This window comes from Micropterus salmoides, unplaced genomic scaffold (assembly GCF_014851395.1).
Source record: "Micropterus salmoides isolate LMB-PRFRI ecotype aquatic unplaced genomic scaffold, ASM1485139v1 Ms_hic_scaffold_2, whole genome shotgun sequence".
Lineage (NCBI taxonomy): Eukaryota > Metazoa > Chordata > Actinopteri > Centrarchiformes > Centrarchidae > Micropterus > Micropterus salmoides.
The window spans coordinates 3,067,642-3,094,241 of record NW_024041150.1 but is presented as its reverse complement, the minus strand read 5'-3'; the positions used below and the strand labels follow the sequence as shown (position 1 = coordinate 3,094,241).

At 38.6% G+C, this 26,600-nt stretch overlaps 1 protein-coding gene and 1 long non-coding RNA gene across 2 annotated transcripts in view; one reads left to right on the top strand and one right to left on the bottom strand.

The window, feature by feature from the left end:
* The first annotated feature begins 80 nt into the window (after positions 1–80).
* LOC119912383 lies at positions 81–25,852 on the top strand. The gene is made up of 4 exons (XR_005446144.1): positions 81–299; positions 12,367–12,434; positions 24,629–24,701; positions 25,769–25,852. It is a non-coding gene; the product is annotated as an uncharacterized LOC119912383 (long non-coding RNA).
* LOC119912382 (endothelial PAS domain-containing protein 1-like) overlaps positions 16,609–26,600 on the bottom strand; it is a 52,616-nt gene continuing 42,624 nt past the window's right edge. Inside the window, 5 exon segments of the mRNA XM_038731558.1 lie at positions 16,609–23,344; positions 24,505–24,681; positions 24,770–24,860; positions 25,412–25,508; positions 25,730–26,265. Of these exon segments, the coding sequence (XP_038587486.1) occupies positions 23,193–23,344; positions 24,505–24,681; positions 24,770–24,860; positions 25,412–25,508; positions 25,730–26,265 (1,053 nt within the window). The 3' untranslated portion in view covers positions 16,609–23,192.

Sequence of the window (26,600 nt, the reverse complement as noted above, 5' to 3'; positions counted from 1 at the left end):
TAGAAAACGTTTTTGGTTTGGTAGGTTAATGAGTGTGTAGGAGGACGTTGGAGAGCCGGCAGTGACGTCACTGATGTGAAGCACCTGGGTGAAGGAGATGTTTGGTGGTGGCATGCCGAGATGGTTTGACGTGTGTTGGGTTTTTTTTTTTTTTTTTTTTGATTGTGACACTTTTGGAGTCATCAACTTTTATTTGACCCATAAAATAAAACCTAAACTGTCTACACGAAGTGGACAGAAGGCAGCAGAGGCCTGCCAGCCGGGAACGTGGAGGGTGGAGTTCAGTCCTGCAGCTGCAGGTGAGTCAAACAGCAACCTCACCGTTTCACTAAATTTGCTACATGCAAACTGCGATTTGCAGCACGAGGTCATTTCCTCTCGCGTTCATTTCGTTTCACTTGGCTAATTGAAACAACGCCGTACTCACACTGACACTTACCTGAATATCATTATTCATGTTCTAACGCACTGTTAAACAGAACCTCCACGTAGCTTAATATTAACGCCATCTTCTCATCCATCCAACTGATAGGAATAAAATTGCATAAAAGATAAATATCCTATGAAAAATGTCATTTTTTATCAAATATTTTGAAGAAAATGCTCCATTCCTAAATATTTTATCTGATCGTAATCAGCTAAATAACATGTCTCTTATCTACTGTAGACTTGTAACTGTCATCGTTTTAATCATTATAGGCCTATTAGTTCTCTCAGCTCCTCAATTTCTCGTTGGCCATGTTGTGATTTCCTACACAGTTTTATTTTTTTTATATATATATGAAAGATGTTATCGTTTGTGGTCAGTTCTTCCTTTGGCAAGTTATGTGAATCAGGGAGAATCCATTAAGAAATTTAATACAATGATGGGCCATAATATACATAATTTAAATTGTATTTTATTCCGCTCTCATATTTATTCAGTCCAAAACTTGCTCTATTGAAGCCAAACATTATTGCTGTGTAATGGAGGCCTTGACAATGATATTGATCCAAGTACAAAGCAGAGGGGGAAGAAATGGATCCCATGTTACTTAAATTAAAGTATAAAAAGGTGGCTACATGGCGTTTGCTTCACATTCAAGCATCTTAGCCTTTACATTAACCAGTATTTTTATTATTACCATTATCAGGACACCCCATATACTCTTAATTGCATTAGGAGGTTGTACAATTAACAACTTAAAGTTTTTGCACCTCTAATTAAAATTTCCTCCAAGGTTTCACGTTGGTTCAGTGATTGAGGTATTTTATGTCTGAAAGTGAATTAGTAAAATTGAGACATTAGAGGATTCATCCATTGAAGACAACATGCTAGAAAGGAATGCTTAACTGCTGCAGGTGAGCACTACTGCAGTACATTTTGTCCTCTAGATGGTGATGTAGATTCATCTTTAAAAAAGGGGACTGAACATCAGGATGTTGCATCTGGCTAAACATCAGCATTCAAAGACAGTAGCTGTTTAATAGAGGAGCAGATGGAATGCCTGTTATATTATTAGCCATATTAAAGAAAAGTGTATCATTATTATCTGTTAACCCCATATTGATATGTGCAGTGATCCAAATTTGTTTTATTTTTAGAACAAAGTGAATTAGTGGAAAGGCTTGTAAATGATAAATTATGATCAACCACAGGAACAGTTGCCAGCTGCTGCCGGCTGCATCAGTTTTCCCGGTGGTAGCTCCGATTAGATATATGTAGAATGTAAATCAAAATGGCAAGATTTGTGTCAAGAACTTTGGAATTTGGATAGTGAGCCTAATTGAGTATTTCCCTTTAATTCTAAAATATATACATATATGAATATAACTACTACTAATCTACTATTAAGTAAACTGCCTTTGCAAAGGACTGGCACGCAGTTTTAAGATGGTTAGGCCTGGTACAGTAGTTACTAAGAGCTAATTAGGGACTTTGCAAAGATACATAGTCCTGATGTCACTCAAAAATAATCTTTGAATTGTACCAAGGATGTTAATATCTCAGTAACTTGGATAGAAAGGCTTCATAAATGAAAATATACACATGCCAGTGACTTCTCTAACTATCTCAATCCCCCCCCCACACACACAGACACACAGAACAGGTCTAAGTAGTTAGTAGTTAAGAGAGAAACATTCTCATGAGAAAGCTGATGTTTACCCACCGGAAGCTATACAGCCTACTCTGTCTGTGGCTTTCACTTAAATACACACACACACACACACACACTTTGAGGGATGAAACACTGTCTCTGCCATCAGTCTGTGTGCTTCCCCTCCACACAGGAAGTGCCCTTGAGGTCGCTGTGAGGTTGAAGAAGGCAGACAGACACAAGGTCAGAAGGTCCCTCAGAGATCTGAAAATGTAGCCTGCCTGGTGTAAGGCAATGTCTGACAGGAGTTAGCTGCACAAACATGAGCCTGATGCAGTAAAATAACATAGAGACCGTGCAAAGACAAACACACAGATCCAGATTCTACAGCTCCAGAGGCACAAATACCTGCTGAAAGCAACAGAGGGGCAGACGAGAAAGCACAAAACTACGGGACAGGAAAGAAGTTGAGTTAGTAACGTGCATTAATGGGATAAGAACGCATACAGATGGAGAGAGGAGCTCAGTGCATCATGGGAAGTCTCCCGGCAGTCTAGGCCTATAGCAGCATAACTTAGGGCTGCTTTAGGGCTTACTTAAGCCAGCCCAATCTATAAGCTTTAAAAAAAGGAAAGTCTTAAGCCTACTCTTAAAGTTGGAGACTGTGTGTGGCTTCTGAACCCAAACTGGGAACCTGGTTCCACAAGAGAGGATCTTAATAGCTGAAGACTCTGGCTCCCATTCTCCTTTAAAGACTCTAGAAACCACAAGTAACCCTGTATTCTAGGAGCACAGTTCTCTAGTGGTGTAATAAGGTACTATGAGCTCTTTAAGATATGATGGTGCCTGACCATTAAGGTTTTTGTAGGTGAGCAGAAGGACTTTTATTTCTGGATTTTACAGGGAGAAGCTAATACCGGAGAAATATGATCTAGTTTTGTAGTTCTTGTCTGTACTTGTGCAGCAGCTTTCTGGCTCTTCTGGGGAGTGTTAAAGAATAATCTTAGGGGGCTTAATTGATATAACAGGGAGGGTATGACAGATCTAGCTTGGAGTCATTAGCTGACCCTACAAGTGTTCACTGACCTTGCAGCTCTAGTTATTTCACTCATGTAACTGTCCTTGGTAGGTAGACAACAGTTTGATTGATAAGGGAGTGACAGCAGCTCAGGAATCAGGCCTAGCAAGTGTTCTCTGGGAGTCTGGCAAGGTTGAGTCTTTACAAGAACTTCAGATTAGAGTACAACTCATGGATAGAAATAGACTCCAATATGATGTAGCATTGAAGTCTAAACATCAGATAGATTATTTGTTCTAGGTTTAGGCCAGTTAAAGACCTATGAGAGAAACCTACAGGAACTAAAATATTTTCTCCTTCAGATTTGGTGTTTGCATTTGATGTGTTCACGTTATATGCTGGCACTATATCTCCTTGGCCGAGCTCAATAAACCATGCTATGTTAAGTCATTGTTCCCCCGAAACTTCTTCGTCATAACTTCACCTGGCTCACTATATTTCTTCATCAGGGAGTCTTTTAAGGGACTTATTCAGAAAGCATGATAATGAAGAATTGCAATAATCCAGCCTAGAAGTAACAAATGCCTCGACTAGTTTTTCGGCATGATTTTTGCAATATTCTGTAGATGAAAATAGGCAGTCAATGAAATTTGTTTATGTGGGAGTTAAAGGACATATCCTGATCAAAGATAAGAGGGCTGGACCTGAATATTCAAATATTTATATAAACCTTTATTTAAACAGGAAATGTCCCATTAAGACAGTCTCTTTTACAAGGGAGTCCTGTATAGCACAAGTAAAACACAATTTTTCAACCATGAGTTGGAAAAACAATACATTACAGAAATTAAAATACAATAAAAATGTATACAAAGATTACAAGAAATTTACATAGACAAAATATGCAGTGAGTTTAAATATGTAAAACAAAGAAAATGTAGAAAAAAGACTAAATGTAGAGATCTACCTACCGTTAATTTAAAAACAAGTGCATATGTCCGTCAGAATGACTGATTTTCTTTTTTTTTAAAAGCAGCTAATGAAATTGGCGCACCAATCTTTGGCTTAGACTGGAGTTCATTCCAGGACGATGGGCCATAGTAAGACAGTCCTCATTCTTGGTACAAATATTTGTTCGTTGGGCAGGTATTTGATTTTCAATTTTGGGATTTGAATATTCAGGGGCAATTTTACAATTGCTTAATTAAAACACACAAATAAACAATGTATGGGAAACACTGCTTACATGAAGAAATCATAAGAAATTAGTTGGTGAATATCGATGGGAGAAAAGAAGTGTAAATAGATCTGGTTTGTGAGGTCTGAACACTTAAATAATAAAAATGTGGCATAAAAACAGCAACTTAATGCTACATTAGGAATTTAAAAACAATGCAATAAAAAGACAGTGGAAATGCGAGGACAGACAAATGAATTCCCTATGTCTCCCTTTGCAGGGCACAAGCACTATGTAGAACTTTTAATGACAACAATAAAAAAGTTACATGAATATGAGTATGTATCAATAAATTAGGACCTCATCATTATGGTCTGTAAACCACAACTGGGACCATTCCTGTTCCACATACGTAACGTATCTTGGCTAGTAATTTCATTATTGGAAAGAATTTGTTTATTTGCCATCTGTGAAGGATGCCTGTCCTCTCTATATGTAGTGTTTTTCTATTTATTAATAGTGAATAATCACTGACCCTCTCTCCACCCCATCCCATCAAAGGCTTATTTTTGGCTCTTTTCCTTATCAAGCCCAACTGGGCTCTAAAGAGTCAACACTGAGGGGAATAGAATAATTATTGCACGAGCTCTTTGTCTTCGTGCTGACCAGATCAGAACAATTGCTGAAAACACAATTCGGTTTGATTTTCCCAAGAATTGTATTTCTGGATGAATTCCCACAGAAACAAAGACTGATAAAAGACACAGGGCAAACAGTTTGTCAATACTGACAACATGACGTAAGATATCCATTGTGTTACCCTATTATAGAAGGGCCAAAGTAGTCTGGTTCCAGTTTAGCCCACATCACAATTTTGTTGACTGATTCATACAGATGTGGCGTTGTTCTTGTGAACAGCTGTCTCCCCAGATGGAGAAACAGCCAAACTAATCAGACGTTTTGTCAGAAGTAAAGGAACTCATTTCTTATGTCTGCAAATGTGAAAATGTCCACGGATATTTTTTGACATTTGCATGTAAAGTTTTTTTGTTTACTTGGACAGGTTCAAACATTCCACATTTAATTTCCAGTGTCTCTAATCCATCTCTAGAAAGGCAGTTGGATCAACCAGTCAGCTTTTTTGAAATGCAAGGTCACACAACGCGTTGTTGAGATTTGGAAGTTGCACAACCTATGTTTATCCATAACACTGTTCTCTTTTCTGATGCACAGAGATGTTGACATGTACACAGCCATAACATTATGACCACCTGCTGACCTTATTGCCAGTTCACAACTTTTCCTTCTCTGGACCACAATGGGGTACTGACCCAGAGCCGGTCCTGAGCAAAATTCTGCAATGGGGCCCTCCTGCCTGACTCATGAGTCATATAAACAATTTACTGTTTCTGCACAGTCACACCTGACACCGCAGTGCTCTCACTACAATCCTCCTGTCTTTAAAATGTCTGTCTCTAAGCCTGAATGGAAACCTCTTATACACTTGTCTTTAGGGTAAAATCATAAGGCTGTTAAAGTAGCCAATATGCTGGGTCATTTGGTGGAGCAGCAACTCTTCCATTAAGCTGATGATACACGTGGGGCAACTTTTTGAGCAATGTTGCTGGGCAGTCTTGCTGGTGGAAAGTCCGACTATGTTTTGAACGGATAGCGGTGGTGCAGGGAGGGTGGCGGAGTGATGGGGGAAGGGCCGTCATTACCATTGACGGCAACATTGCCCAGCACCATTGCTCTAAAAGTTGCTCCGTGTATCATCAGCTTTAGGGTCTGAGCTGTATCTGATGCTTGCTGTACGTCTCTGGCTGTGCTCGTACTGGCTGAGGCTGCCTGTGTTTCACCTGGGTCTTGCTAAAGAAATGTCTTTACTGGGTCCGTCCTAGTACTGGCTGTATGTGGATCAACTGGCTGATGAGCCAGCACTTAATGACAAACTCAGGCATAGCCCTGTAAATTATAGATAACAACACTTGCAAGATATTAATGTTATCTGCTCTATCAGGCCACTGGCTCCCACACGGTTCCTTTAATACATTTTGAAATGTAAAATTCTATTTATACTATGACTCATCTGAATACTTGATGGTTATTTACTGAGATATGTGCATCCATATTGGCCTGTCTGCCTTGCTAGTCATCATTTGAACATTCAGTGTCAATCCGTAGTTTTCCCTCTTACATAGGTAGCCGGGTGGTAAATCTAGTCATAGCGATTTTCCCACTTTGCTTTAAAATAGTTCTTAAAGTTGTGTAATGTAAATACGTGTGTTCTTTGTTGTTTTGTTTGAGAGTAACATTGTTCAATTTAACATAAGTGTGAAGTAGATTGTAGGTGGATTTCCACAGCCTTACATGTGATGGCAGACTTTGGTCACAAGGCGGCAGCACTGAGTAGTATTGTTGTTGTTCCGCCAAGTGCATCATGGTCTTTCTTCCTGTTTAACGTGCGAAGGACGTACGAGGGATCGGTGGGGAGACTTCATTTTGTAGAATAGCACTACTGGAATTGTGTGCTGGGATTTTGGGCGTCAATCGTCGACCATTGTGTACTAAATTTCATGGTAATTGACGTTGAAAGTGTGTTCAGTTGTGCGATCTCCGGGAAGTTCCACGTGGGTTTGGTGGAACTTGGTGAAGTTCATAGCCCACTGCTGTATTTTCTACCATATTTTTACTGTATTTTTCTGTATTTTAATTTATTTTGCCTCTTTTGGCTGTTTAGAGACTTGTACAAAATTCAGCATTTGAGCTGGTTACGTGAAACACTCAGTAGCATACCACTCTGTGAAATGACATGTGGTCAGAAATAAACCTGGAGCTACAAGAACCCCTGAAGTAATTGTGTCCTGTGTGGCACCTAATTCCACGGGCTACACATATATCCAGAGTGTAACTAAACCTTGACTAAGACACTAGATCTGTATTGTCGTGTTTAAAATGAGGTGTGCCATCAGGCTCATACAATGTCTGGACTGGTCCTTACAGAGGTCGCTGCTGGAATGCTCGAGTTTAATTTCGTGCACGCGCATATATACGCATGTTCACAGACAACATGCTTTTCTATTCCGAGCTACAGTTTATCAACACTGTTGTCCATTGGTGGTTATCAAATGTAATGAATAGTTTTTTTCATCATAGGTCAGGCAGAAAGTTCTTCATGGTCAATTTGGAGGCTGTAGTTTATGGTGTTCCTGAATTGTATTATACTGAGGTGTTTTAATATTCTACTCTCACTATAGACAAAATCAGACTCTTAGAGAGGGTCTCTTTGTGTGAAGAGGACATGGTGGCATGTAGCTCTGTAATTTGTCAGCGTTTATTGTGTTTTGACAGTTCTTGTGTGCCATTTAAAAGTTTGGGCAAATGTGGTGCTAGTGATCAAGGGTCAACGGAATCATTAGTGTTCCTCCTCTGGGGATTGTTAATATTTTTCTCTGTACCAAAGCTGGATAGATAGATGGTCGGAAAAGTGTTCATCCAGCTTCTTTAGGAGAAATATTTCAAAACAAGCCAACTGTGACTGGTACCATCAGCCAGTGACTTTGTACATCGCATTCACCATTCACACACATTCATACTCTGGTAGAAAAACCACCAGGGCAATTCGGGGTTCAGTATCTTGCCCAAGGACACTTCGACTTTTTCTTCCACAAGAGAAAGTGCCCTTATTTCCTGGGGTGCTTTAAAAAAAATAAATGAATATACAGTATACTTATTCCTGTTTGCGCACAGATTCCCTGTCAAACAAATATATTTATTGAATAAAAAATCTAAATAGGCTATCAGGTCCCAGCAGTGTTTTTTGTGGCTTGTGTGGAGGTGAGCGGTAATGAACAAAGTACTAAACTACCAGTGCCTCGAGTTTGCTGCTAATTAGCCAAAAGGCAGATATAGGCCTATGTCTTGCTAACGCATGACTCATGAGCTGAGCAAATGGAATAAGGTAGCTGAAGTTCAGCCAAGGTAATAGGCTATTCCATGGCCATACAGGCTAATGTCCTGCACTTAATTTAGGCACTACAGGTGAACACAGTAGGGCCTAGCATTTGAGTCCAATAACGTCATCACAATCGGCACATCGTTATGGTCATTAGGCGTTAACTAATTTAAATGCGCTAATTTGCATACATTTGCCAAGTCACTGCAGGTGAATTGAATAAAGAAAATAACTAAAGCATATCACCACAGAGCTTCCCCAGTTAATGACTTGCATCAAGAGTATTTTCCCCTGTTCTGTTTAAATATGCAGATTAGCTTGTTCTGATTAATTTAGAAGAAATTTACAGATGCAAACAGAAGGAGGGCAGTAGGCTTAAAATAAACACTATCTAAAGGTGTATTCTTAAAGTAAAAGAAGACATGGAAGCAAAACCAATACCAAAATCTCAAAATTGACCACTCCATGAAGAAAGTGCCTTAAACAGTAACTTCATAGTTTGGTTTTTAGGCTCCTCATCTAATAACTATCCATTCTATTAGTTGTATGCTGATAGATCCTAACAGACAGCCCTCCCTCAAATATGAAACTAAGTCCATGTCACCATCAGTAATTGTGTGTGTGTGTGTGTCTGGTAAGTGTAATTAAAATAGCAGCAATAATGATTTATTTGATCCATACATTAATGTATTCAGGTAATTCAGTATTCTGTTGCTTGGCTGTGTGAAGTTGAAGGTTATCCTTTTCTGTTTTGCCTTTTTGGCATTTGTTGATTTTTGAAGTGTTATGTATTCCAATAACACCAAAAGAATTAAAATGATGTATCGCTTTGTGAAAATAAACAAATTATTAATGAAACTGTCATTTATTCTAAATATATACTTGAAACTAGTAACTTGGAAAACATGCGCATTGTGGCATAGTTGCCTTTGCTGTCGCCTGCTCCTGTGATAAACCTAGTGAATAATAAAAAAGGCCGTGGTCTCTGTGTGAACTGATTATTTTGTAGAAAAGTAAACATGTTGAATATTACAAAAAAAATGTGTGAGGGAATTAAAATAATAAAATAAATAATTTGGAAGGAAGTCAGAGTTGTGTTAGTTAAAAAAATGCCCTTTTATTTCACTTGAGCCCCTGCCCACCAAAATGTCTGTGCACGTCCCTGCACTCAACATGCAGCCTGGAGGAGCCGGGGATTGAACCACCAATCGTTCGATAAACGGACAACCAGCTCTCCCTCCTGAACCAAAGCCCCGCCACATATACTGTATACTAAGACTATACTTTCATATGTTAAAATCCAAACATAAGTAGTCTGATTCTAACATGGGAAACTGGATGTTTGTTTACAGTGAGATTTGAGCTATATTGGGGGGTCAGTCCCAGTTAGAGCAGCTCAGTGTCCTGGGATTGGAACAGAACATAAACAAACTGGCCCTGGATCAGCTTATTGGACAACTGTCCTGGGACATTCTAAGGTCCCAAAGGACAGATAGATATGAGTGGACAGAGAAGCAGAGGTTTTGACAGAGAAATGACTGGGTCAGCTCACAGCGTGACACACAAGAGATGCTTTTTTCTGTTTCTGCTTCTCAGCTGGCTGGATGGTATTTCTCAGTAATTACACAGCAGGCGTTAAATGGGCCTATTTCAGGCTCAAAGAAGCTTATAACCATGATCTTTCCATAAACTTCACCATAGTATAGTTACCATACACAGCATTGTCATGTTGAAATAAGAAAAGGCCTTCCCCAAATTTGGAAGCACAGTCTGAAATGCCACTGTAAAGCAAGTTTTATATGTGTGGAACCAGTCCGCCAAGCTGACTCCAAAAGTAGTAGAACTAGAAGTAGTCCGCGTCCATAGTGGCCACAGCTGTCTGTGTATGCGTCCGCATTGAAGTGTATTCGAGGTTTTATGCTGTAGGACTGCCCCTAAATGCCGCTATAAGAAAAGAGAGATCTATGAAACTGTTGATGGAACACCTCAAACCGCAAACAATGTCAATTATGACTCTTTATATCATGAATTTTTGATCCATGGAAGTTTTATATTTAACTTTCCTAAAGAAGGAAAGGGATTTTAAAATCCACGACGTTGTTACAATGAAAAGTCTATGGGCAGACCGGAAACTCACGGCCACGGCCAGCGAGAGAAACCCTGTTGCTCATGTTGGGTGGGCCCCAAAGTAAACCCTTTTCTTTGGCATATGGGCCAGGCGAGCAGTTCTTAATGGACTGAATAGGCGCCTGTTCTAATAATACTAGTTCTAATGACACTGGCAACAAGTGTCATCTGGCTGGATAGCCAGAATCTATGGAAGAAGGACGATTATTCCCTCTTAATTAATTCTATTAATTATGGGCCAAGTATTTAAATCCAGCAAGACTTGCCTAAGTAGGCTAACTAAATATTAGACACACAGCATTGTAGGCAAGGAAATGTCATACATACAGTGACTTATATCACAAGCAGCTCATGTGTCCCTTTTTATTTTTTTTTATTTTTACACAAATACTGTCATATACTGTATAAACCCCAGTGAAATATCAGGAAGGTTTCACATCATGTTGGATAACTGACTACTAATGTCCATACTATGAAATATTATGATAAATGATGAGATTATTTTCTAATCACATCCAATTACTGTTGATGCATATTTTACAGAGAAAACTGAAGGTCTTCCGTAACACATTTAATTTAATCAGGACAGAATACACAGAATATGATGCCTCATAGTGTTTGCAATTTAGAAATCCGCACATTAAATTCGTAACAGCTGTTTAAATAAAAGTAGGCACTAGCAGCGGTTGTTGCCACAGAGGCTGAAAGGTTATGGGATTTCAGTAGGTTTTGGTGCAGCATGAATTGCCCTGCAGCAAAAATTGGATAAAGACTCGCCCAGGAAACATAAAATAAGGGGATGCTGGTCGGCTTTAGACGCCGGTTCCTCCCATTTTACCTCATAGGTTTTCCTGACTCCACACCTGAAGGAAAAAAAACTCTAAATCAGCTGGAACAAAGGGATGCAAGATGTGTGTGTGTGTGTGTGTGTGTGTCAGTGCAACTGACCTACATTTCTGTCTCAATCTATGGGGAGTAAATCAATGTCCTTGTAAATGCGAAACAATCTACAAAAAGAATATAAACACACAAGTACAAGTTACTAATTTCTATTTGTCTATCGTGTTTTATATTTGTGAATCATTAAGAGTGGATTTTGAATGTATATGTAGATTGTGTTTTGTCCACAAATTGTAATGTATTTGTGACTCTCAGTCTGTGCAGTTACAATAATATTGACATTGGTTTACGCCTAAATGAATGTCCCACATGCCTGTTTTAGTGTGCCCATAAAGTAAGGTTCCTGTTTTCCTGCAGAGGAAGGAAGAACCACAAAAAAGGTTGTTTTTTTTTTTTTTGTATTTGGCTGATAAACAGACCGCATGACCCGTCAGGATCTGCTGGCACCCAAATATAAACTATTACAGCCTGCCAGCATTTTCCAAAATTTTCCATCGTTCTCAGTGTTGGAATCTTTATTTATTAATTATTCTTGCTTGTTTGTTTGGTGATCATTTATCTGCATAGATATAAAACCCGTCAGCTAACACCTTCAAGCACGGACTGTTTTCAGTCCCCCCCCCCCAAAAAAAACATCATCCCCAAACATCTTTTTTACTTTGTTTATTTCCAAGGTGTCATCTACACAGAGGTAATAGGTGCAAGACAGATCTGACTGTTCAGACTAGTGAATCCGTACATTCACCTACTTGCATGTTACAAGTTTATAATAGTAACCTTTTATTTATACAGACATTATTCTCAATTTGTACTCTGAGCATTATGATTACAGACCACTGATTTCTTCTCATGCAAGTACAGAACATATACGTACATTGGCAGTCAGTTTGTCAGCTTTGGTCTCTGCAGTGTTTTCAAGTGCAACCTATAACATGTTTGATCAGTCTGCTGTGTTCAGCGCTGGTTATTTTTTGAGTGTCAGAGCCGTTAGCATAGGTCTCCTATTACGATGATGTCTATGCCTACTGTACCTGAATATTGGGAATACCTATTGTCTCTTTATTTGCAAATCATTCTGATTTGTTGAATTTTGTTTTGTTTGCTTCTGTAGGTTATCCTCAATTCAAGTTGTGCCCTGAAAATGCCAAAACCACCAGTACCTAGTTGAGCAGACATAAGGTAGGAGACACAGAGTCTTTTGTCTTTCTTTAAGTGCCAGTTTTGGCCTGTTTGTGCCTATATATCTGCCTGTCCGCCTGTCCAAGTCAAATAGAGGATGTGCGTCACAAACCAAAACAAAAACATCATGCACAATACGAAGGTGGAGTTGGAGCTTTGAAACATGTTTTCCATGCAACAGGGAAGGAGGCCAGACTCATCAAAAAGCCTTTTAATCGCTGGCAAACATTTATAGAGTAAGAAAAAATTTACTTCTTGGCGTTGCTTTTCTTTTTCTTTGCTCACATGGATGCCCTGATTCTGACAAAGATTCACAACAGATCCATTTGAGGGTTGGGTGCCAAAAAGTTTAAAACCTAATTTTTATACAGTCTAACAAAACCAGCACCTTAAAAGCTCTGGATCAATCATAATTTACATTTTGATGGCTTTTTAACATCAGACCCAGTCTAACAAAAGTGGCAAATTATATATTAATACACTGATACGTTTGCGCATAAACATTTATTATATCATTATTATAAAAAGTCAAATAAAAATGTCTGAAAATGAATAAGATGGTCTTTAAATTTACCGTTAAATTACATTCACACATAGTTTGGAAGTTAATATTTAATAAATGAATGAATTAAATAAATTGAATTTTTAAATATTATTACAAAGTTTAAAAAAACAAAGATTTCTAATGGGTCAGAAACTGGTCTATGGTTTGCCTGATACAAAAGAGAGTGTGAGATTTCCCAAAGTAGCTGCATAATAAACTAGTAGTTGCAATGCATGCAGCTGCTTGTTCCCATCAAGCCACCTCTGATACCAGGGAGAAAGTTTGATCATGGCCTTAACCTGTGATGGTGTTTTGATTTCAACTCTAACCACTCCATATACCTAAACTTGACCAATTTAAATCAGAATTCTTCGTGTTAATTCTATGATTTGCGTGTAAAAGTTTATTTGTGTAGCACATTTCAACAACAAGGCAATTCGAAGTGCTTTACGGAAAACGTAAAAGCAACGTAGGGAAATATTTAAATCCAATTTTTAAAAATAGAAAATAAAAAAAAAGGTTAATTTACCCAGTGTACCTATTTGTTCACCCATAATTCTCATGGGTGACGAATAATCATTTTATTTTCTCACCAGTCAAACCTGATCCTCTTTATGGTACGATATTTATTTAATCTTATTCACTCGTTTACGCTACAGTCTTGGTAAAAGCAGTCAAAACTGCAGAGAAAACTGAATCTACAAGTAACTTGATAATGTAGGTGTTAATGCAACGTTTTCCTCTTTTGTGTAGCAGAGGTAAAAGTAGGACTTACAAAATGCTCAAATGCTAAAATAAAGGACCAGTATATCCCAACTCTACTTAAGACTTACGTAAGTTAGTAAAACTGAATGACTTGATTGTGATTTAACTCACCCCTCCTTTTCATGACTGTCCTGTAGTTGTTGGTTTTAGAATGAACTCAGAGAGAGAAAAACAGTAACACACGTGTTTATACCCCTATACCTTTTATGAACCCTCACTTTCCTAAACTGTTTTCTAACTGAAACTCAAATTGGTCCTCACAAAAATAGACATACACACAGAAAGCTAGAAGGAGAGATTGAGAGTGTAAACTGGAAAGACCAAAACCACAGTACAGGTTGTTCTTCAACTAGGATCTTTGAAATGGCTAAATGGTTTTTATCTGAATGCTGCACATACATGCACATAGGGAATTGCGTGTGTAAACTTGGTGGTAAACGCCCTCGCATGTCAGAGTAATATGTTAAGTTAGATAAATGAAGAACAGGATGAAAAATGTACCAGCACACACAGCTTAGACAGCTGACTCATAGCCAGAAATGGACAGAAGCCAAGTGTATTTTTGTGGTTCATGTAATTTAACTAGCAGCTGTTGTTAGTTTTAAGATGTAGCTGTTGCCAGGTAAATAATCTGGTATCACCAAAATGCCTTGTTTTAACTTGATGACAAATGTGTTAACATCTTAAACACTGAATTTTAGAGAATTTGCACACATTGTACAACTCTTCAACAGATCTAAAATTGGACAATTGTAGATGCAAGGTTTTTACCCAACAGCAACAACTGAGTGCAATGCTACTTTAGCTAGTGGGGGCCACAGTACCTCTGTTATTTACTACTGAATATTGATCTTGGTAGAAGATGTTGCACATTTGAATTTTTATGCTGTGTTGGGAATAGTGTCAAATAGCTTTGTAGGATATACCATCCCCTCCTAAAGTCTTGGAACGGTAAGGCAAATTCGTTTGTTTTTGTTGTTCACTGAAGACATTTGGGTTTAAGATAAAAAGATGATTATGAGACAAGAGTTCAGAATTTCAGCTCTCATTTCCTGGTAACAACTTAGGTTTGTTGTAGGTTTGTTGTTGCCCAGGTGTTGCCTTTTAGGTTGATTATCCAAACATTACATTCTGCATGACTAGTCTAAGTTTTCATCCTCGGTTCAAACCTGTAAAGACTGCATTTCCTGTTAAAGAAGATAAACCAACATGAAGACCAGAGAGCTGTCTATGGGAGAAAAGCAAGCCATTGACAAGCTGAGAAAAGAAGGAAAATCGAGCAGAGCCATTGGACAAACATTGGGCAGAGCAAGCACAACAATTTGTAACGTCCTGAAAAAGAAAGAAACTACTGGTGTACTGAGCAACAGATGTCAAACAGGTCGGCCAAGGAAAACAACAGTAGTTGAGGACAGAAATATGGTGAGAGATGTGAAGAAAACCCCCAAAACATCAGTAAGTGACATCAGCAACGACCTCCACAGTGCAGGGTGAAGGTATCACAATCCACTGTTGGAAGAAGACTCAGAGAGCAGAAATCTAGAGGCCACACCACAAGATGCAAACCACTCATCAGCAGGAAGAATCGGAAGGCCAGACTGAAATTTGCTAAGAAGTACAGAGATGAGCTGCAAAAGTTATGGACTGATGAGACCAAGATTAATCTCTAGCAAAGTGACGGAAAGGCCAAAGTGTGGAGAAAGAAAGGAACTGCTTATGATCCGAAGCATACGAGCTCCTCTGTGAAGCATGCTGGAGGTAATGTCAGGGCCTGGGCGTGCATGGCTGCTTCTGGAACAGGCTCATTAATATTTATTGATGATGTAACTGATGATGGTAGCAGCAGAATGAATTCAGAAGTGGACAGAAACATTTTGTCTGCCAATTTACAGAGAAATGCATTGAAACTAATGGGGAGGAAGCTTATCATGCAGCAGGACAATGAGCCAAAGCACACTGCCAACAAAACAAAGGACTTCATCAGGGGGAAAAAGTGGAAAAGTGGAAAGACTGGCCAAGTCAATCAGCTGACCTTAATAGAGCTGCATTTCACCTCCTTCAGAGGAGACTGAAGGGAGAAACACCCCGAAACAAACAAGAACTGAAAGAAGCTGCGGTAAAAGCCTGGAATAGCATCACAAATGAAGAATGCAGTTTGGTGATGTTGACGGGTCGCAGGCTTGAGGCAGTTATTGCAAGAGAGGGTTATGCCACCAAATATTAAATTTTATTTCCATTACTTTTGCTCACCTAAGAATGCTGTGGTCTAATACAAATGGTGATATTACCTAAGTTGTTTAACACATCTAGATGTGAATATCAGGAAATGAGAGCTGAAATTCTGAACTCTTCTTCTTAAACCCAAAACAACAAAAACAAAGGATTTGCCTTACTGTTCCAATACTTTTGGAGGGGACTGTAAATTCAAAATTTATTACCAAAATTTATAAATATAACTTTATTACAAAACAGACTTATCCTCCATATAAACTTACTCAGGTTTGGAGTCTGTAACAGTTTTCAGTTATCTCGGTTTTCTGTAATTATATTTCCAGAAAAATAGAAATAAGCCACTGCTTTTTATAAAAATAAACTGAAGTCAAAGATTGATAATCCCAGCATGTTTGGCTGAAATTACCGAAGTTCTCCAAATAACTCGCTGGGTTTTTTAATGATTTTTATGTTTTACAGAACAACATCATTTATGTGATTAGTTACGGTTACCATTAATAGCCTGCAAGTTTATTTTTCTGAGTGAAATACAGACATCTTGCTTGTAATGGGGAAAATCTGAGTATGAACTGCTGATATTTCAGTCAGAAAATACAATAAAGTATAACATCAATAAAGCATGCATGACATCAGTGAGGGAGGATAAGATCAGTATGCTTTAATAATAAGATATCAGTGCAGAAACACAAACTTCTTATTGGGTTGAGTTCCCCATATAGTAATAACAATATATGATAATAATAAGTTCAATATTTTTAGCTTATTTAAAAAAAATACAGAACTAGCTAATATAACATTACTGTATGACATTGACAAAACAGAATACAAATAGCTGAACATGGATCCCATAAGGAAAAACAAAAACCCTGTTACACGAGACACAAGACAAAATGCTTTATTGTTTTTTAAAGAGGAAGTGCAATGAAGGAGTCGACTGACTCCTGACACTTTTTTGTTTTGGGGGAAACCCTTCAAGCAGCACAGTATGTTGAGCACTACGACTGGTGATAAGCCTTCTAGGCTTTAAATAGAGAGCTGAAGCCCCACCCGTTTTTAGGTTAGCATCTGTGCTACTAGCATTTGCGTTTTAATGGATTCTCTGAGTTGTCTCTCTTCTGTCTAGTTTCTGGGGTTTTCATATTCTAAGGTAATCTAATGGCACACTTAAGCAGTGACATTTTCACATTTTATTTTAGCAAAGATAAAACAATGTTAGGATATGATACCTCTAAGATACTTTAAGGACTCAGAGGTGTAGTTTTTAAATGCTACAAAATAATTGTTGTTTTATCTTGGTTAAATGACTAGGTGTATACATTTATTTCTAAAAACTTTTTATTTTAAATTGTCTTGCCTTGGCTAGTGGAGCAGAAGCTAGCTTAAAATGGGGTGCAGGACTTCCCTTCTGCCTAGATTTGTATTTTTAAAATCAACTTCCATCTGGCCAACTCTATCCACATACATTAACACAATTTGGTTCAAATCTCATCAGTTGCTAAAAAGTCCATTTGCATGTTTCAGAACATGTAATATAATCCTAAAACCTCTTTGGTCCCATGAGATTAACATACAACTGGGACTGTTAAAGAATAGTTTTATATTTGACTGTAAATCTGACAATATTTAAAAACATGCTTAAGGTGCTTTTCTGGAAACCTAATCTAACAAACTTTGATTTCTATAATCAGAAATCCGAATTTAAAACATAACAAGTTTTTTTAAATACTATACATTATCTTACAAATAGGAATAGCTCAATTTGCAGGCTTTTCACCTTGAAATAAGAAGAACTTTTAATTTGAGTAATGAAAAAATTGCCTCTTGTCTCAAGTAATTGCTAACATTAGGAGAGAAAACCAAATTTTGTTTGAATTTCCAAAAAATTAAGAGGGGAGTGAGAGTAGAAACAGATGAGTAATCTGTCGAGTGGAGGAGTTGAGAGATATGCGTCAGTGGGCAGGCTGAGCAAGATGTGTCCCTCAGCTCGACATCAGTTATTTTCATATCTTCATAATTGTTCAAACTGTTTCTCTGCCTACATCCCCTCTCAGGGAAATGCTCCTCTCCAGTCCTATTAAACATCTTGTGGCCCAGGTGGCTTGTTTTTTTTTTACAACCTGGATTTAATCTTCACAAAAATTTAATTTATGAACTTGGACTGGAAAAGCAGTATAATAGGTCTCCTTTTAAGATCACGTTTTTCCATCCAAAAAAGTAGTTCAGATACTGTAATATAGTTAAACTGCAGATTTGGTTGTAACCTAAGCTTCTAAATCATGATATTTTACTTCATTCCTATGTCTCTGCAATGGAGTTGGTCCAAAATGTGATAGTAGCTAGTAGAACTAATGGCAAAAACCATAAATATGGGGCAGTTCGTAAAATTATGAATTTCATTTTATTGGTGTCTCTCCTATACACGAGGCATTCATGAGAAATTGAATAGCTTTCATTTTAAACTGTATTATCTACACGGTCAAGTCACAGATGACCAAACTGCTAGAGGAGGTATCTGCTTGTAATCTTAATCTAACACTTTTAAGCACCACTCACATCATTTGCATCTTAAAAGCACATTGTGCAGCATGTTTATTCAAATAAAAAGCTATATATCCAAATAAAAGTCAGGAAAATTTGGTTTGCCGAGTGATAGTAATGGACTCTTAACATCTGTATCAAGCAATCTGCAAAAGCAAAGCATGAACTTGGTCGGACACTACTGTCCCCTCTAACCTGTGACCCTTCCAGGAAAACTCTTACTGTACAGTCAAATCTTTTTCACCTAAACCTAAAACCCCTCATCAACAGACTGTCAGGTCATTTGATGAGCTAGGAAATTATTACCTTAAAAACCGTTCAACAAATTTTCTCTTCATCACCAGGGGATCTACATGGAGTTCTTGTAGGGTTCTACTTGAATCTTGATCTAAATTAATGTATCCGATGAGGCTATAGAGGATCTGTTAACAGGACCTCAGGGGTTATTGTGGAAAAACATCCTAACTGTGATGTTGTATCACTTAATTTGGGATCTTTTCCAGTTCGTTTAACTTTTACATGGGATACAATATCATGTTAGGATTTAATTAAAAATCACCCCCAGAGTTATTTATGTTACAGGTTGAAGGGAACAAACTGTGCACTTGAAGGGCAAAGTCAGTAGGCGTTGAACAACAATGAAGTCATTATAAGGCACGTTATATAGATTTAAAATAAACTTTCAGCATGACATACAGCAGAGAACATCAAAATATAGTATTAGTGGATCAAAGAGATGTAATAAAAGTTCTAAAAATGACGCATACATGGTCAATGAAGCACCTTTGCTTTTATATATGCAACTGGAAAACTATGTGATTATGTGGCAACTTCACCTTCTTAACAATGTTCAAAATGCTACATATCTGAAAAGTGAAACTTAGAAAACTGATTTTCATCTTTAATCTGAACTCTTTTCCTGTTATTTTTTTGTCTTAAAGCAAGAACAACAACAGTACTGTCCAGTCGACAGATTCAATAGATATTTTTAGGGATAAGATATTAAGGGTATTTAAGGATAAAACAATGAAGGGAAAAAAAAAATACCACAACACGGAAACAGCACGAGAGGAAACAGCACTGTGTGGGGATCTGATCGATCTGCATCTACAGGGGTAGATAAGGACAAAGTACCAGAACACAAACACTAAAAACACTATCTTCAACATTAGTTTTGTCTTTTTAAATACATAACGTATATGTGTACAAAGCTCTATAACTGATACTCAAAAAGTGGTCACACAAAGACAATTACCTGGAAAAAAAACTAATTAGATTAGGAAATATTGTGAGAACGTGTTTTCACTGAAGGCATACTGTTGATGATATTACTGACATGACTGGGGTGAAAATTAGTTTCTAGTTTGAAATTAAAAATCCTGAATCCTTAATCTTAGTCCACTGTGTATTAGGACGACTAATAATATTCTGTATCAAAGCGCTCTGATATTGGCAGCTACTGCATGTCGTTAATTATAAAGAAAAAACTGGCCTTGTCCTAATCCTAAAGAATACATACATACACTCCACATTCAAGTCACTTCACAGGCTGCTGCTGCTGCTGCTATGTACATATGTATAGTCTGAATGAGTACGTGATTATGCAGTTGCTTCTGTCATCTAGCCTTACACTGTCTGGTTTGTGCAGTGGTGTGCAAAGTGGGTGTGGGGAGCGACCTCCACTGCCCTTCCTGCTCCAGAAAAGTGGATTAATCTTTGCCCTAATATCACACCAGTGGGGCTATAGAGGCTGCTAGAGCTGCTCATGTAACCCCATTCTCTGATGAGCCCAAATACCAACTCAATCTCTACTAAGTGGAACTCTGATCAGCCAAAGTGACTTACGACCCCCCCCCCTATTGCACTTCTGATTAGCCCATTCAAATGCCCATTATACATCCCAAATATCCCCCTTTTTAGCTTAGAGGGCATTTCAGTGACTTTGCAAGTTCAGCCCATTTACTATAAATCTAACTCATACTTTACAATACAGTGAACCATTCTGCAAACCATGTTGCTGCGGTTTAGAATTGTTTTCTTCCATTCCAGGCAGACATTAGTTTCTATACATTTTTGTACTACATGGACATGAATGACATAGTTTAGAATATAGTTACGCAAGATGTCTCAAATAATTTATAGCTTGATTTCAAATATGAAGCTTTGAACATGTAAACGTAGATGCTCTGCTATCATCATATGTTTCTTTGCCATATAGGATTCCTGAATATCTTAGGACTTTAGACCGTGTACAGGACAGTATAATGTGCTTAGGACTGATTGTCAGATAAAACAAGACATCTGAACTTGCTGCCTCTCAATAAGTTTTCACTATTTTTGTAAATTTTTATAGACAATCCAAGGCATATTAATTGATAACGAAAAAAAATCTTTGTTGCGGGCCTACAGTGTTAAAGTATTTAGAATTATTAATTAAATCAAATCAATCAGGAAATGCAGTGCAGACTTTTCAAATCAAGCATTGCCACACACAAATATTGTAACTTTGACCCAAAAACTATGCAACTATGATGCATTACACAACTCAAGCAAGTTTCAAAATTCTGCTAATTGATTTTAATACTACACAGAAATAAATGAAAACCAATGTCTGCCTGGAAGGGTAGAAAAAAACATAAAATTGCATAGTCTGCATTTGACAAAGGTCAGCAAAACTAGCAAAAGTACATGTAATCTCTTGTTAAGCAGCCTACAACACTTTAAACCTTAAATTAAACTTGCAGGAGAGGTGCCCCTTTTTCTTCCTCATACCAGCTCCTTAGATATTTGTGTACACCACTGTTTTTATATGGTTGTCTATATGCGTAAAGTGTGTGTGTTTGTGTGTGTAAGCTCACAATATTGTAATCACATAAACTCTTTCAGTGTGTGCAGGTCAGACCTTTTGTACAAGCTATCCGATTGGTGAATAAGGCTAGCTTTGTTTCTGACTATATAAGCTTTAGCTTAATGAAATAATTGCACAATAAAAAAAAACCCTGTAGTCACACAATCTACATACCTGACAGAAAAAAAACAAGCATGAGAGAAACAATGTTTAAGAAGAGAAGATGGAATAAAGAAAAACAAAGCGTTATATTCTTACAGTAGAGTAGATGCATTGCAATATGTTTATTAGTGTGTCTGAGTTGGACACACATAATAATCTGGTAGGTAGAGTAAAAATAAATGCGAGAGGGAATAATTGATATGGTAAAGTGCCCCATCGATTTGGATTGAATAATGTGGGGAGATCTGATAAAAGCTAAAATGTCTCAATTCAATAAAGTAATAATTATACTTATTATAAGAACTAAAACAACAATAAAAAAGCATCATTGAAGGTTGACCCAAACAGATTGAATGCTATTGTAAACCAGTTGTTGTGAGAATCATCACACTGCGCTACTTTGTTATTTAAACACAGCGGTTGATGATGTTACAGTGACTCAGGCAAGAAGAGGCAGGTTTGATGACTGTATATGTGGGAAACGCTTGAGCAGAGCTGGGTATCATTTTTGATTATGATTCTGCTTCTCATCATGCCCTGGTCCTTTTATCTTAAGCAGACTTGCCATATACCATTAAGTGTTTTATGCAAAAGAAATTCTCTATCTTGCCACGTACGCAAGTAGCAAGCCAAAGAAGTTGTGACTCCATACTACCAACCATTAATTATTTTTCCACAGCTGTTACATTTAGCCACGCTTTAAAGTGCTCTGGTCCAGCATATTGCACTGCAGTGATTATGTTTCTTGGGTGGGAGGGGGGGGGTCAGTAAGCAGAATTAATGAGCCTACTTATACATTTGATGGCTACAAGTCACAACCCCCTCATGACACCCAACTCTTGCTTGAAGCTTTGAGTGAAACTACAAACGTGGGCTGGTTTTAACTGCTGGTCAAAAACACAAAGTGAAAGAACACAGTGTCTCTGTTGATGTGTAGGTACTAACATCTTCTCGTCTGAGCTAAATACGTTGATAAAGAGAAGGTAGGGCTGGCAATAGAGGTCATACCAGGGTGTGGGTCTGGATAAGATACAGGTTGTAGGTTTGAATCCCATAACTATATGTAGCCAGGCCATGGATTCCCACCTTGCTAAGCCTTGGCAAGAAACCGCAGAGCTGGCCTTTAAGGCAGGTTGTGTGTGTTTAAATCCCACGCTGCTAATACCCCTTTACACCATAGGCCCGAGTTCAGCCTGAACACCAAACACAGAGCTGACCCGATGACCGGCGCTAAATCCCAGTGTCAAGACTTAGTGACACAGGTGTTGCATCATTTTGTCCCATGTTTACCTTTTTTCACCAAGTGACCCATGTTAGCTTCTATGTGTATGTGGGTGGCTCAATGCAGGTCAACTTTTATACAATGGCGGTCAACCTCAGCATCTTGTCCAGAGCTTGGGGGTAAAGGGATGCAAGTAGCCCTGATCTCTTAGCTTGTTTAGATGGTTTAGGTACAGAGCTATAAAAAAGGACAGAGTGTGGGGCTGACCAAATAACATTAATTGGACAGGATATGGTTTTGCATACCATTCCCTATAGGTAGCCTAACATCAGTGCTCTCAGAAGGCCCATAGGTATGAATGTAAAGAAAGGCTTAAGTCTCAGGCTGCAGGTTGAGACTCAGGGCTGGGAGTAAGTTGGGTCTATGGCGGGGTTTGAATCCGGGGCTCTAGGTGGCCTGGTCCAGGGCTCGCAGTAGGTCACAGCCCTGAAGGAGGTGCAGGTTGCCCTGCAGCGGGATGTTGACCTCACAGTCATAACGGGTCAACTCTGGCAGGCAGGAGGACTCAAAGGAAGTGCCCAGCAAACGGCTGACTATACCTGAAAATAGAAATGGGGATTCAATAAAAGGCAGGAATATAGAAACTGACATAAGTAACAATCTTATTTTTATTTAAGAGGTGTATTATGCTAATTTTCAGGTCCAAAATCTTATTTAGGTTGTTTTTTTTCTTTTCAAACTGCACATTGCTGCAGCTCCTCTTTTCACCCTGTGTTGAAGGCTTCGTTTTAGCTATGGAGTGACACATCTCGTCTCTACATGATCTTTGTTGGGAGTTTCACATGGGCAATTCCTAGTTAAGGACTACTAGCCAATCAGAAGCAGAGAAGGGCGAGTCAGTGAGAAGCAAACACGGATTTGTTTCAGCTGTACATGTTGCCGACTGGCGCAAGAGTTTCAGAGTGGTGAGTTATTAATCTGTAACAAAAGTATTTTGCATCCATAAAGTTATAACTGAGCTCTGTCTCTACATCAAAGGACCAACTTTATGTCTTCTGACTGGGTAGCTAGTGTTTGGAAGGGAGAGGAGAGCTGCGTGCTGCAGCTCAGTGTTTTTGAGGGGTGTCGGAGTAGCTGCTTAGTGAGCGTTATGAGGCGCATTTAGCTTTCTTGCGTGTGTCACCACAAGGATGAAAGGGAAGCGGCTGGACTACAAACGAGCTGTTTTCAAGCAGTTCAGTGCAGAGTTTTCTGTGGGAGATGGGAACTCCCTTTGGGCTGGACTTGGGGCTTTTTCACTTTGCAAACCTATTACATGCACAAGAAATGTATCTAACTCAGTAAAGGAGAGGGAAAAAGCCAAAAGCATAATACCACCCCTTTAAGTCACGCTAGCCTGTAATTGAGCCCTAAAAACCTTTTTCTTAAAACAAGTGGGGGGAAAAAATCTGCCATAGCAGTAATATGATTGCCTGTTGCACAAGTTCCTTGAAATTTTAGTAAGATCTTAAGTGAAAATAATAAAACAAAAAAAACAACTTTATTCTAGAAAACAGGAAACACATGTTGATTTGTATTGGATCCAGATTAATATATTCTATATTTCTTGCCACATTTGTTTTCTTGCTTTAATAAAATACAACTTTAATGGCACAATTACAGATTAAAAGGATAAGGAGTATTCCAGGTTCTGGTGCTTTACACAGTGACGTTGGATGAGTTTCTCGGCAGTTTAAACGTTAAAGTCACATCTGCTCACCCTCAGTCTTGGTAGAAGCCAGCATGTTATACTGTGTGTAGTTGTAGCTCTTTTGGGGAACAGGTTTCTCATGTGCACCAGCTATCCCATTTTCTGGATACTGACACTTCCTGTGTTGCGGCAGAGAGCTGAGACAGGAAGACATGCTGCCTGGCATCATCCTTCCCATCCCCGACTCTGAGACAGAGAGATTACAGGTACAGTAGTTGATTGAAAGTGATAATGATGCAAGATATTTTTCCACAAACAAACAGTGAGTTCATACCTGCCAGTGATCCTGTGCTGAGGGAGCGATCCATGGCGACACAACCATCAATCCTCATCTTCTTCCAGATTTCCGATGGCTTATTTTCACCCTAAAATGCAAACACATGGTTACTTTATTAGCTGATATATACTGATGCTCACTTTCAGATCAAAGTAGCACTTGCGTCATTATTTTTCAGTAATTAGCTGCTTATTTTAAAGAAAAATTATTTTAAAGGAGTAGCTGAAGTAAATATACAGGTGCCTCAAGAAATTTGAATATCATAGAAAACAAATTTATTGTGAGCACCACAAATTAAAGGCTCAGAAAACCTTTGCAGGTGTCTTGAGTTAATAACTGATTCAAGCTCATCTCAGGTCAACATTTCTGTTATTCTAAAAGTTTTAATAGTTTTGAGGTACTAGAGTTTTTGATTCCCATGCGCTGTGAGCTGTAATCCATCAAGGTTAAAACAAAATACAAAAAGAAAATGAACTTTTCCACGATAATCAAATGTTGTAAATACAATTCTGGTTTCAAACATGTCATAAATGGACAGTTATGCTGGATAATCTGCCCTTTTTTTCCATGCAGTAATGATTCTCAGGAATACATATGAAACTTGTTGCTATATACTGTGTGTTAATCAGAGGAACTCACCACAGACATCTGGGTAAAGGAGCGCTTGATACTGTTGGCCATGGCCACTCTGGCTGGACTCATGTCTCTGTAGGCTTGAACAAAATTGTCAGCCGACCTGCAAACACAACACATCATTAGGCTGTTTTTTGATTGGTCGTCATACCAACAGGATGGACAAACATAATTTCAACACAGGGAAGTTTGACTGCGAGGTACTAACTGGACCAACTTCCTTTGGTTTGCATTGTAACACTATGAAAATGTATCTCTAGTGCATTATTGTTTTTGTCTTGGTTTAAAACTTGAATGTCAGGACTTTGTTTATTGTTACATCACCTATATTTCTGCATGAGATGTGGCGTGTTCTGTTGACAGGGCAGGCGCTCCTCTCCTGACAAAGCGTCCATCAGGTAGGCCTTGGTGGCTCGTGGTTGCTGTTGGTAGGTTAACAGAGGGTCTGGTGGCCACTGCAGGTTCTGCCTCCCACCCATGGAGGACAGTGGGGTGCTGGCTGGAGCCCGGTACGGGGGACTCTGCATTTGCCCCATAATGCAAGACCTTGCACAGGGGTCCACGGACCCCTGGCTGGAGCCTCTCTTCTCCCTTGCAGCCCAGGATGCAGCTGGCTGGTGCTGGTAGTGGCCTTGGGACTGAGGAGGGGAGGACAAGGGCTGGAAGAGGCTGACAATGTTGCTGAAACTCTGCAGCGTGGCCTTGTGTGTTTGGGTCAGGCTGCTGCTGCTCCCCATGGATCCTCCGGGACCTCCCTCCAGGGGCTCGGATTCTGGGATGATGGGATTCAGCTGGAAGTCCTCACCATCCATTGGGATGTACGGAGCCAAAGTCTCCAAATCTAAGTCACTCAAGTCTCTCTGGGAAAGTGAAAGATACCATGGTGTGTTAAAAATGGGGGGGGGGGGGTCTCCACTGCTCACTTATGTAGATTACATGATCCTTGTTTGAGTGTGCAGGTAGGTACATTTTTACAAATTCTTAGTTTATACAAAAGCCTTAAAACATACAGAGTCTTCATTAAAATAGATTATATTAAATTTTTTTTTTGATAAACAGATTATTTTGGCTGTTAAGAGCGGGGTTTAAAATAACTGATTTATGACAACCCTGAAAAAAGATATAATTTGTATGATATTCTGCTTGCGAAGTTGTAGAAAGACTAAAAATGTCATTCAACATGGGAAACATCTTC